The sequence below is a fragment of the Anabas testudineus genome, chromosome 8 (genome assembly GCF_900324465.2).
Source record: "Anabas testudineus chromosome 8, fAnaTes1.2, whole genome shotgun sequence".
In the NCBI taxonomy this organism is placed as follows: Eukaryota; Metazoa; Chordata; class Actinopteri; order Anabantiformes; family Anabantidae; genus Anabas; species Anabas testudineus.
The window spans coordinates 19,134,663-19,147,967 of record NC_046617.1 but is presented as its reverse complement, the minus strand read 5'-3'; the positions used below and the strand labels follow the sequence as shown (position 1 = coordinate 19,147,967).

General features: G+C 39.8%; 1 protein-coding gene across 3 annotated transcripts; it reads left to right on the top strand.

The window, feature by feature from the left end:
• The first annotated feature begins 143 nt into the window (after positions 1-143).
• On the top strand, positions 144-11,018 carry cdc42ep1b (CDC42 effector protein (Rho GTPase binding) 1b). 3 transcript variants are annotated; one of them, XM_026346117.1, is made up of 5 exons: positions 144-282; positions 4,565-5,308; positions 5,817-5,886; positions 6,251-6,793; positions 9,216-11,018. In XM_026346117.1, the coding sequence occupies exons 4-5, from the start codon at positions 6,340-6,342 to the stop codon at positions 9,833-9,835; spliced, it is 1,074 nt and encodes a 357-aa protein (XP_026201902.1). In that variant the 5' UTR covers positions 144-282; positions 4,565-5,308; positions 5,817-5,886; positions 6,251-6,339; the 3' UTR covers positions 9,836-11,018. The 3 variants fall into 3 exon arrangements, with proteins under 3 accessions (XP_026201902.1, XP_026201895.1, XP_026201886.1); XM_026346110.1 differs by lacking the exon at positions 5,817-5,886 and having other exon boundaries at positions 4,565-5,115; XM_026346101.1 differs by lacking the exon at positions 5,817-5,886.
• Positions 11,019-13,305: the final 2,287 nt, after the last annotated feature.

Sequence of the window (13,305 nt, the reverse complement as noted above, 5' to 3'; positions counted from 1 at the left end):
TAAACATCAGCCACAGGTCATTTATCACATCAACTTGAAACAACCAACCGATTAGCATATCATCTCTGTTCAGTCCACCCACCTCCTTCTTCTCCTCCTCCTCTTTCTCCGTGTCTTCTTCCTCTCCATCTCCATTTGTCACCCGCAGCGCAGAGCAGCTGCGCCGCTTCGATGCTCTGACGCAGAGTTCGCGTCCGAGCGGAAACACCAGGGCGCACACACCGCAGGAGGATGACGGAGAGGAGAGGCGCACGGACCGCGCGTTTAGAAGCTTATTCTAAGGTAAGATTGTTGAGAAAACTTGAGTTTGTTAATCACTTGTCTAATTTATGTTGGTTGAGATGCACTGGACACCGCTCATCGGTCATTTATTAATATTTACTCGGTAATTAACTTTAGGGTGCGGGTTTATCTGTGTACCTCAGACAGTCGCTGTTTTCCTGTACAGTGATGTGAAGTGTCTTCTTATATACTGAATCTTCATGAGGTAATACAACCACCTGATCACATTCATGATTCTAAATTGTGAAAATCTTGAATGCAAATTAGTAGCATTTGACAGATATAAATAATATCTGGATGGAGACTTGAGACAACTGTCAGTGCGCTCAAAGAGGCCAAACAACGTGTGTTTACACTGCAGCTGCAAGACAATGTCAAGAGGAAGAGTTTCAAAACTCCTGACCTAACATTATCCACCCATGTTTGCAACAGAGAGACAGTTGCCTTCAGGTCCTTCTTATTAATGCTGTTACCCTCTACACATGTACATCCTCTTCTGCAGCGTTACTTCCCATTAGTTTAGTGGTGATGGGTTTTTTAAGGTCATAGTAAAACTTAACCTACAATATTAAAAAGGAACTGTATTACTTCATGATCATGACTTCACACAGTTACCGATATTATCTAACTGCAGCAGGTTCTTACTGAGGCGAAGAGACAGTGTTTGGTGGAAACAGTGAAAATCAATTTGCTGCTGTGCTGCTTTAGTTAACCTACATAACAACTGTTCCATAGTTGGGCCAGATTTCAGATGGGCTGGCAGCCTGTGAGAGAAGCTGTCAGGGTCAGAGAGACTATGCAAACATCTGGCTCACTGAGGTGTCATCAAGACACATCTGCACTGTAAATTCTTAGTAAGGAATTTGGGGGAATCTGTTAATTTTTAAATTAACCTATTAACCTAACATACATGTTATATTTTCAAGCTAATTCATGATTATATATCTATGATTTTATTTGATTTATATTATAATGATGAGTTGCATGAATGAATTTCTTAGAGGTCACTGTTACTAGACTTTCCAGCATGTCTAAAAGTTAAAGCTCATCAAATATTGTTTGTTTTTGTAGTTTAAGGAAAGTTGCTGTGTGTCTTTAATGTCCTGTACGGTAAATTAAGTCATAGCTGTTTAGGTTCAGTCCCTACTTCTGCACACTTAACGTAGTCTTTTTATTCTCCAACAGAAACTAGTTTGTAAAAAATATAAAGTAGACATGAAACAAAAGTGTGTCTACAGGGTCTAAACAACACACTGAGTGCATTGATAGAGGTGAAGATAAAGTGATTGACATATAAAAATAGAACAAACGTGTGAAAGTAAAAACATACATTTCATTGTATCTTCAAAGATGTGTTTGCTCTTCATTATTGCTTGGCCTCATTTCCCCTATGCTTTGTTGACTGAACTCCCATACATAAAAAGAGAATGCATCAAACTAATAAACAGTGACAACCGTAAAGATTGATTTGGCTGCTAAGAGTACTGTTGTCATGCAATGTTTTTCTTAAAGTAAATGTCAGCGAACTAGCTGGAGATGGAGAGGTCTCACTGTGCACTGAATTCTTATCTGTTATTTTGTTCACTCGGAAGAGAAGATGGAAAGTGTGAAAGGGAGTGAACATGAACAGGAGGTTCATTTAAAAGTCAAAGTGTTCACAGATATGACACATCAACTAATAATACATATGTGTGTTCATGGTGTGATCCTGTAAGAAGCCATATCATCATGCTCAGATATCAGACATTCAAATCAGACAATTAAGTGAATGTAGTGCAGACACCTCTTCACCATGAGGACTTGGCAGGCCGTGGAGTGTATTGCCACGTTGCAGCAGTAGCTTGTAAACTGAGTGCATGTTGTATTTTGGATCCATGTGTAATGGTCAGGGTGTTCTGACCTCAACCACGGTTTGCTGGCTCTGTGTTACAAAAGGACCAATGTGATCCGGTCCAGTGGAGTAAGCAACCTCACATTTGACCCACTGTGACACAGCCCAGTGTTTGTGTGTGTGTGTCTGTGCACGAGCCACGGTGACTGAACGCACCCTCAAATGTCACCACAGTCTCGTTCTTCAGTTTGTGGCTCTGTGGCACCAGATGTTCAATTAACACAATAAATCTTAGACACAGAACAGATGCATGTTGGACAGTGGCAGTTTTTGTGACAGAGATAAGAGTCCAAAATAACAGCAGAAAGGTAAAATGTGTTTCTCACCAACATCCTCAGATTCTTTATTTGATGGCCATAATAGATGGCGTCCCATCTGCTCTCCCCATTGCTCTGTTCGCTTTACACGTTCCAACCCGCCAGTCTCTGTCTATGCAATCAGTCATGCGAAACAGGCTGGTTTATGGATGTCTGCAGGTACAATTTACAGATAAATAACATGTTTAGCATATCTGAATGCCTTTATGTGTTTCTAACGAGGCCATTTTTGCTAAATAAAGTTCCCAAAGTGAATTCTTGGGTAGGTTTTATTGTCTGTGAAGAAGTTTACTGCTCCAATCCATGTAAGAACAAAACAAAACAAAACAAAACAAAACAAAACAAAACAAAATGAAAGAAAGAAAATAGAAAAGTATTTTTTAAAAGCAGGGAAAACATGTAATTTGGCTGCAACATCAGATAACTGGAATGCAACAGCAAAAATAGATAAATAAATAAAAGTTATTATTATAGGATTTAGAAATTAAAACTGTGTCTGTAAGGTGTTAATCGACTGGATAGTGTAGTGGTAAGATCACTGCACTCCTTGAGGAAAACTGGGGTTTTCATCCCGGCTGTGGTCTACCTCCAGTAGTGGTTCTAAGACAAGACCTCCTTATCCTTACCCTGGCTTTGCCTTGTACCTCACTTGCAAGTTGCTTTGGATAAAAGCATTTGCTAAATAAGTACATGTAAATGTTAATCAACAGAAAATGACATCAGTCTCAGCAAAAATAAGTTTCTTACAGTTTAATCAGACTTGTTGACACAAAGGAAGTTTGAATCACTAATGATTATCTGTCTCTCACCTTCTTGTGCCCCGCAGGCTCTAATCACTCCCTTAAGCTAAACGTTACAGAGCTGAGGGATCAGGCATCAGCTAAAACCATCTATCCCCACCTGCCTCCCTCCTATTTATGAATGACTTTTGTCTAAGATTACTCCAGCTGTCACACCCAAACCTTCATCGTCCTTCTCTTTAATATTTCAGTTCTGTCTTCAGTGAAAGTGAATCATGCCGCCCCCAGTGTTTGTCCTGGAGCTGATAAAAAACTGGGATTATCTGAAGATTTAGGGAAGGTAATCTGAGCCCAGGCCAGTGCCCAGTAAGAGTGGCACCCTCACCTTGCTCAAGTTGTTATATCACAAGTCCAGATTGGGTAGTAACTCCAGCATGACATTAATCCAATACTGGTTGAAGTTTGGAGTGCTCACGTGTTTGGAGCTTACCAGTGCTCTTTGTGCCTGGAGTCGTTTCATCTGCAGACAGGAAAAATGTGCTTAAAGTGTATCCTGGAAAAACAGATACACAAGACTTTGATGGAAAAATTTAATAGTGGGAGCAATGGATGTTATCAACAAATCTGTTGGATAGACTAAGCAACCTAAAAACAGTGTGGTGGAACATATGCAGAGAGAGCATGCTATAGTGTGATTCAATTCATTATCTTGATTCAATAAGTTCAATTGTAAGTGTACTATCGAAAACAAAATATATTTTAGCATAAAAGCACATTAACATGCTAATTAAAACTGGGCTGCAGGTAATGTTTTTTTATTATTAACATTATTGATAGATCTTTTTGTTTTTCTTTTTTTAGATAAATCAAGTGAATTTGTAGTTTAAGAAACAAAATTATTAAAAATGCTAAGCAAGGTGACATCTTCAATTAGCATCCTGTCCAACTAGCAAACCCCAATTTACTCTGATAGAAGACAAAGCAGAAAATACAATTAATCTAATCTAATGTTTTCAGTGCTATAAATTGAATTATAATCTGTGTTTGATCAGAGCATTGATGTTGAATTGCGAGGGAATAAAGGAGAGACCTTGTACTAAAATGTCGGGTCAGAAAATTACACCGAAGGCTATTCAAAGATCGATGAGGTCAGGTTTTATTTGAGAACCTGCTGACTCCTCAGGCTTCACATGCAGAGAGAAAGAGAAAAACACTCCTAGCATCAGTCAATCCAAAGTTCAGTTGCCAGACACATTAATGTGAAAGCTCCTGCTTTAGTCTTTGGCCGAGTGTGTAACTCACATCTCTCTTTTTCTCTTTGTCTCTTCTCTTAGGTGAACTGAATGAAAACAGAGAAGCCCCCTCCAACCCCGCCTACCTGGACACCATCAGAGAACTAAGTGGATTGAAGAAGGCAGAGAGCAAGTGAGGGAGTCAACGAGGGAGGGAAGACAGAAAGGATTATCAACTAATCCAGTGCATGGACAATCCTGACGGAGCCTTATCTTTCCACCAGGACGATGCAGACAAAAGTGCTGCTGGATTACGCCACTTTACTTTAATTCCCTTTTTTCTAGAAAGCTTCGACCTCCTTTTTCCGCAGCTCTGATTGTTTTCTTTGCCTCTCAAAGTTCTGGCGTCTTGGGCGCAGTGAGGGACCAGTGAACAGAGAAAAAGAGGGGACAGGCCTGGTGACAAAATGCCTGAGTGCACATGGATAAACCTCTTTAGTGGGAGACAGTGCATGGTAGTGGACCCCCCACGTGCTCTCTCCATGATAAGCCTGTAAGGAAGACAAGTGCAGAACAAGTTATTGGATGAGACACTGAGGATCCTCCCAGAAGCTGACAACTATAGATGACAAACTCAAAAAGAACTTGTGCAAGTAAGCAACATAGTGGGAATATTGTTGTTGGCATTCATCTGTGTTGAGTGAACTGTAAAAACACAGGATTACTGAAGGTTTCTCAAGCTACAAGGAACATGATCAGTAAATGAAGGGACTCAAATATTCCAGTGGATGATTCGTCATTCGATGTGTTTTTCATTACTGCATGCAGTGTGGGTGTGATGCCAACGTAAGTTAAACAACTAATCATTGTACACTTACCTGAAACCTAAACAATAGTGAGAAGGGAAAACACAATCTGATGTAACTAGGTTTATAAAGAGACTCAATCCAATTAGATTTCCTTATCAGAGGTATTTATAAACTTCAGCATGCGTGCCGGATGCCACATATTGTCCAAAGAACAATTACTTGGTCTTCAAATTTATTCCTGCTACATAAAAGCTTCTTATAGGTTTCAGTAAAAAGTGAATAAAACATCCTTTGCTTGCGCAACACTTCCTGATGAGGTCATACTCTTCTTGTAGTCTTGGGAGCAAAACACAACTTGAGCTTGACATCAAGACTGTTCTCAAAGTCTAAAAAGATATGACAGTAAGTCAACTCAGCTGAAACATCAGTCTGTTTCATTGCTTTTGTCCCACAAACCAGCTGAGTTGTTTGGCTGGAATTATGTCTCAGTATATTTACAGTTGTGGCTGGGTTTAGTATTTTTAAACTATCGTTTGCTGAACCAGATCTGAGCGAGCGCCCAGTCATCCCCAAAGATCTCGAACCACATAGGCTGCGGTAACCCAAGCAGATGAGGTATGGCCTTGTAATTCTTCCTCTTTGTTATTTTGTCACAATGAAAGCTGCTGCTGTGCAGGAGAAGTGAGTTGAGCCTTTAGACAGATGTGCAGTACTAGCTGTGTGTGAAATCAGGAGAGAGGAGAAGGAGAGACAGAATGGCATGTAGACGGGGACTTGATTGACTCCACATCCATACTGGCATCTTTCAGTGTAGATCCAAAAGGGGAAACCGTGGGCTGACAGTGGATGAATAGTTGGCTCTGGTCGTGTGGAGAATGGATTATATGCACATTCTCTACCAACTGAACAACCACATATTTGTGTTTTCTGTTCTCACTGTCCCGGCATTTTAATTTTCTTTTTCTCTCTGGTTTTACAGTGGACTTCTAACTGGAATTCAGACTTGACTGACATGTAATCACAGACACTCTCATTCAAATTGAAGGGAAATACAAGTTTTCTTCCACCATGAGTCTGGGAAAGCTGCCAGGGATTAAGGGCCTTGTGTCTGGCTCTCAGGGGAAACGACGTTTCAAGAGTGAACTCTCTGTGGACATGATAAGCCCGCCACTGGGTGACTTCCGACATACTATGCATGTTGGCCGTGGTGGAGATGTGTTTGGGGACACTTCTTTCCTTAGCAACTACGGAGGAACGAAAGAGCCAGGAAGTCCAGACTCAGCAAATGACTCTAAAACATCGGGGTTTTTCACACGTACCTTTCGCCACGGATGGAAGAGCTCTGGAGCACGGCCACGAGGGGGCTCCCGGGACTTGTCATCCCCACCACCAGACATCTCTCCCATCATCAAGAACGCAATCTCCCTGCCTCAGCTGAACATTGACACTCACAATGGCTGTCTGCAGAGGGTGCTGTTCCCCAGCTCCATCAGCTCAACAGATGACTCCCTCTGCACATATGGTGAGATAATAGAGTACCGATAATCACTTCTAGCTTTAAAAGCAGCTTAGCAGCAAGATCATCTTCATTAAAAGTGAACAGACACTGAATTAAAAGGACATGTTCACAAAACAATAGAAGATCTGCATATCATGCTGTGATCATTCTCCCAGTGTCACCATCCTGGGAAACACTTGCTCTTCTCTGTTGAGCTGCAGTGAAATGATAATAAGAAAATATGGAGTTTGGCATTAACAAGGAATTCACTTTTGAAAATATACATTTAGTTTGTGTAGCTTTGACTGCTGAAGATGCTTATGAGCTTCTCTGAGCTTCACAGGACAAATGATGAAGCTATGGGGCACTGAAATGGAGCTAGAGTTTTTCTGATCAAATGATCACATTATAAAGAAGAATTAAGTCAGTTAGACGACTGCTTGGACGTTCTGAGAATGTGGGTTTGATACTTACTTACTTACTTTATACTATTTGTCTACATAGTTGTGCCTTTAGGCCACTTTAGTGCTAATAGGGCACAACACTACATTAGTATTACACTGTATGTCTTGTATACAGTATAGTGTTAACAGAGGCATCATTATGAGACGTCAAATCTAAGTTAAATGACTAATTCATCAAGGAATCATTTTTTGGCCACATCATATTCAGCAGTTAGAGACCTGGAACATGAATTTTATAGTTAGGTTCCTGGATGGGACACACATGTTACTGTAGTCTTTACTGTAATCTTAGGATGGTCAATGACCTGCTTATGTCTGCAGCCCTGTAAACAAATAAGGAAAGAATCCAATCTGCTAACTGATACATCATTACAGTTTGTGTTCTTCCTATTTAACCTGAAATCTGAAAGAGCTGCTGAGCTGACTTGGTGCAAACACAACGATAAATGTCAGTGAACACACACTGAGACAACGTTCCCTCAGTCCTCCAAGACAACCAGCAAACAGACGGGCTTCTTCTGAGTCATCTGGAATCACCTAGGCAACACCTGTACACAATTAGGTCTATAAACAGAAACGCACACAGCTGGTTTGTGAGAGAGAAGAGTTCTTAGTGACTGTTTACTGTCATGTCCTTGAGCATTTGACTATATCTGCTAACCAATCAGACAGCAGCATGCACAGAGTGCCCTGGAAGTCCCCTTCCCATCTCCAGATTTCTTACCCAATTCCTAAGGAATTTGCAAACACTGACTGATGTGGGGCAGGGGAGATTTTTTTCATCACTGTTGGTGGACTATCTAAATCATAATCTCATTCCTTAAACCTTAAACACAAACCCTTCCAAGTATGAGATAAGAGCACAGGTATTAATACAAGAAAAAAGTGCAAATGTTCTGCAAATGCTTAAATCTAAGAAGAAAAGTTTGTCCAAATTTTCACCTGGAGTATCTGATCATTTTGACTTAGCTGTTTTCCTCATGACAAATGTAACTTCTTTATTTTTAAATTCATAGTGGCAGAAATGGGTGTTAATATAAATTAAAAGATAATATATATACATTTACTAAGACTTTACTAAAGGTAAAATCTAAGGTGAACATCACAGACTCTGTGATGGACCCCCATTGTAAAGCCCAATGGGAATTTCCAGTTTTTACTTACTTCACATTAGCAGGTTTAAATATCGCTCTTCTTTTTCTTCTCACTTTCAATGGGATTATGCTACTCTTATATCTCATATTGTTTTCTACAGTTCAGTAGCTGCAACAACAAACTTCCAGGAGACAGGAAGATCAGTCTGTCTCTGCAGGAAATCACAGAACTGTGGAGGAGGTGTGGGCCGACAGGATGTGAACACTTACTATTACTGCTGGGTTTTCAAATGCTGCCATCTTCTGGTGAAGGAGCCATAGTAAACAGGATGAAAAAGCCCCATCTGAGTTTTTTAATAATTATATTATATTTCTGATAAAAAATATCTAATTTTGTTGGTGGTGATTTTTGCCAGCAGTTCAAGCTGCAAAAAAATGTGTCTCCAAACATGAGTGACAACAAAAGATTTGCATTTAGATGATAAATCAAGTGAATTCAATCAACATATTTCATAATAATAATGCTAATATTTCTCTTTGTATGGTAATCAAAATACTGCACCATAAACCCTGAACAGTGGGACCAATAACAGACACTGTATGAAAAATACTGTGGGGACAGGTAAAATAATATTGAATGAAACAGAAACACTGTTAATCTACCAGAACTAAATTCCAACTTAGTTTAGGGTGTTAGTCTTTGTAACTAATAACTTTTCCTTCACTTCATTGAATAAATATCAGTTTACTTAGAATAAGTCTAGAACAACAGTGAATTTACTCTCAGGATTTTATGCTGTTCAACTGTAAACGTGTCTCTTGTGTTGTTTGTATCATTAGTTTGGATCATTTCCGTGACCTTAGTTTTCATCTCCTGTCTTTTTGCAGGTCTGCAGTCTGGGTTTGTCACTCTGCCCCGTCCCTCTCGCCTTGACAGACAGTTTCAGGATGGAGATGCCCGCAAAGGGTCTCTACCAGACAGCAGTGGCTTCACACTAACACGCTCCGACTCCCTCACTTCGTTCACTGTAGACCTCGGCCCCTCCCTTATGACTGAGGTGCTCAGCTTGATCGACAGCTCCAGCTGCCTAATGTCCAATCACAGAGAGGGAGCAGGTGAGGAAGAGGAAGGAGAGGATGAGGAAGAAGAAGATGACTGCTCTCTAACAGAGACACCAGTGCAGAGTCCTGGGGTGTCTTCACCCAACTCTTCAATATGCAGAGAGTCATTCAGCAGGGACATAAACGATGCCGCTAACTGGACACAGCAGGAAGAGAACAGGACGTCTGTGAGGACACCTGATGCGTCTGCTGGGTCTCCTCACAGAGCTGAACCTGTAATGGAGGCAGAAAGGTTCCAGAGGGCAGCTGATGTGCTGTCTCGTCATTACGGTGGAGGCTCCTTCACAAAGGGAACAAAGCTGAGCAACAACACCACAGCTCCTTCCTCCCAAAACCATAAAACACCACAAGCCTTTTCTGAGGAGGAGGAAGAGATCAAAGTCTAGATGTTGAGCCTGTTCTGAAAAAGAGAGAGCGGATCTTATCTATCTAATAAAGGCAGAGAAATATTCTGGGTTCATTTGAAGTCGCAAAAGCTGTTGTTTGATTGGTCAAATACTAGGTCCTGGTCTGTTTTTAGTTTCTGTAGGAAGAAGGTTTGATTTGAACTCTGGACCTTCCTTTCTCTCTGCACCACATTAGTTTTCTAAAAATAGATTGATTGTTGAATGAGACTAAACAAATGAGTCTAAACAAAGACAAACCATTTTCCACCTGCATTAATTATACTCACAGCATCTGAATACACTGCAGATACTAGAAAATAATGGATTTAGAACAAACTTTTTTCAGTTTGTTTTGCTCAGTACTAATCTGTCACTACATAACCAGGAAGTCCAACAGCTAAATGTGCCACACCTACATTAGGATGGTTCAGGTTCAAAGGTGTGAGACATTAAGCTGAATCTGAAAGTTGAAGAACATGGATTTATAACTAATGTCATGAAAAACATCGGTGCATTGTAAATAAATTAACTGTTATAAGAACTAAGGCAGTTGTACAATTACAGTTTTAGTTTATCTTGCTATGTATAACATCTGTTACATGTATATAACTGCACAACTGTTTATGAAGCCCTTATCAGTATTATATTTGTTTTATAAAATGTGGTTTATGTGATAAAGGCCTGAAATATCTGCTTTCATCCTTGTTGAACATTGTAAATACACTGTATATGTGTGTAAACACAGGATGTAATCATCCATCTATTCATCCATCATCCTACCTGCTGTTGCTGCAGGGTGCTGGAGCCTATCCCAGCCGTCTCTGGATGAGAGGCAGGGTACACCCTGGTCAGGTCAGGTCACAGGGCTGACATATAGACGCAGACAAACATTCATAATCACATTTACACCTTTGGGCATAGTACATGAAGAAAACACCTGCAGGCACAAGGAGAACACTAAAACTCCACACAGAAACTCACCTGACCTACCTGTGGATTCTAACTGGGGTCGGTCTTGCTGTGAGGTGACAGTGCTAACTAATACAACACCCCATGTAATGAGGAAAATGAATAATTAATAACTCTACAATGATTAAAGGTGTCTTACTCTGTGTTTTACTTCTTGTCATATCATCATTATCATTCTCATCACCATCCTGTTTCTTAGGTGTGTGTTTGTGTGTATGTCTACAATATGCAGCAGTGAGAGAAGAGTTAATTATTATAAGTTAATTATTTGCAATTAAAACACTAAAACAAGGTTTCAATGCATATTATACACATATAGGGTGATGGTGGAGAAAGTAAGTTAAAGACATCTCAGAACTGCTTCAGCTCAGACAGATTCTTAGGGTGTGTGGTGTGAACAGCTCTCTTCACGTCACTGCATCTCTGTTGGGTTGATGTTGAATTCCAAATTAAGGATTTTGTGTCTTTGAACTCATTTTGTATTAGATTTATTTTGGTTTAGGGTTATTGTCCCTGACATTATCTGGCAGGGTAGTTTGATAAACTACCACCCTGATGGAAATCTGTTCAGGCCCAGCCCTAATTTTCGACACTCTTGAAACAGCAGCCGTGACTTTCTCATTTGTGTCCACATATTGTAGATAAACAGCATGATCCTGCAGCGTTTCATGCTGACAGTTGGGCTCATGGTTAGGCTATAGTTGTAGCTGTGTATGAAAAGAGATATTTTTTTACATGCACTCCAGAACCACAACACAAGGAGATTGGTGTGTGTCATTATTTCAGTTTAGGTTTCAGAATCGATACACCCTAAGTTTTGAAATTATTTTTTTAACTGTAAACTTACTTGAAAATGATTATTTTAAACATAAACAGTCTGTTTGCTTTATGATTATAAGACAAACAAAGAAATTAAGAGGAATTGATCTATGGCAGCCGCTGACACAGCTGATGTCGAGCTTGTGTTTTATTTGAGTCACCATCAGGAGTAGCTTCTCACACTGCACCCCCTCAGATAATGGACATCTGCTGAACATCATCCCCATTATTCAGCACTGTAACATGTAAATTTTTGAAATTGTGTGTGAAACACGAATGACACAAGTTGACCCTTGTATTACTTACTGTTATACTCCTGTACATATTACAAGACCAACACTAGTTTTATTATATTCCAATATGTGGGTAAACGTTACAACATTGTCATGTGACTGCACCGTCAGGTCAGCTTTGGTTAACAGGAGTGAACTCTGGTCACTCGCTGTTTAGGGTCTCCTCACACCACAACTTAGTTTTCTGGTGATTAATATTAATTCTCTCTATCCTTCTCTGTTCTGGGTCTCTCTAAAAAAGTATTTTTAAATGCTGTGGTATGTTATATGAGTTTTAAGATTCATATTCATATTGTCAAATGGTCACAGTGTTACGAATGAGCTAACTAGTGGACCCAGTTGCAGAAGGACAGCAGGACAACAGAGTGTGATTTCCCACACAAGATTTATTAACAGAAATAATAACAAAACAGAACAGAGGTGATGTAATGCAAACAAAAATCAAATGAACAAACCAAAATCTCAAAAGGTGAATTAAACTAAAAAACACTGCAAAAGACCGGCAAACTAGGAACTCACTAGTCCATATAATAAACAAAACCTCACAACTAAACACGATACTACAGAAATCAAAATCACAGCAGAAGCTGGAACTAACAAACGAAAACAAAACCACAGCAAACGCTGGGACAAAACCTAATACTACACAGTCAAAGCTGAACCTAGAAGAAACAAAAAACGCAGCTAAATGCTGGAACAAACTACAAAGCAAACAAACTGACTACACTAACAAGACTTACGAACCGTGGAGAACAAAGCTAGAGGTCGGGGAAAAGGTAAATGGACGAGGCAGGGAACAAACGAGGTAGACACACTAGCAAATAACAAACACACAGACAAGGACTTAAATACAAGACAAACTAATGATTAACACAAAACACCTGCTAAAACCCACACCTGTTGCCACTCCAATCAGCCAAGGCCTGTCCCCGGAAGTGAGGGAAACAGAGACAGAGACCGCCGGGGACACTGCCTCAGCTGGCTGGAGGAGGGAAATGTAACACACAGTTTGTCTTTTGTGGGGTATATTAATAAAAATAGTGCAAATATAGATTTCTTTTTAGAAAGTTTTGTTTATATTATACATTTTTCCACATACTGATTCACATTGGTTTTCACCTGCAATATCCACGTTTAACTCCTGCCTATGCATAAAATCAGTAGCTTTGATTAGTCACAATTTAGATTTAGTATGATAGACATACTATACTGTCAGTACTGCAACAGATCATACATGAGACTCCTTATTTACCACTGACAGAGAAGTGAGCTGAACACAGATATAATCACTCAGTTGTTAGTACTTGAGATGCATCTTATTAGCACTAGATGCCTAGTGCTAATAAGATTAGTAGTTACTTATCAATTAAATTGTATCATAAAGACAAA

Bases quoted from the DNA above. Each gene is read 5' to 3' on its own strand.
- cdc42ep1b (XM_026346110.1), top strand. From the start codon at position 6,340: ATGAGTCTGGGAAAGCTGCCAGGGATTAAGGGCCTTGTGTCTGGCTCT. The intron at 6,794-9,215 runs GTGAGATAATAG...GTCTTTTTGCAG, and splicing joins TGACTCCCTCTGCACATATG to GTCTGCAGTCTGGGTTTGTC.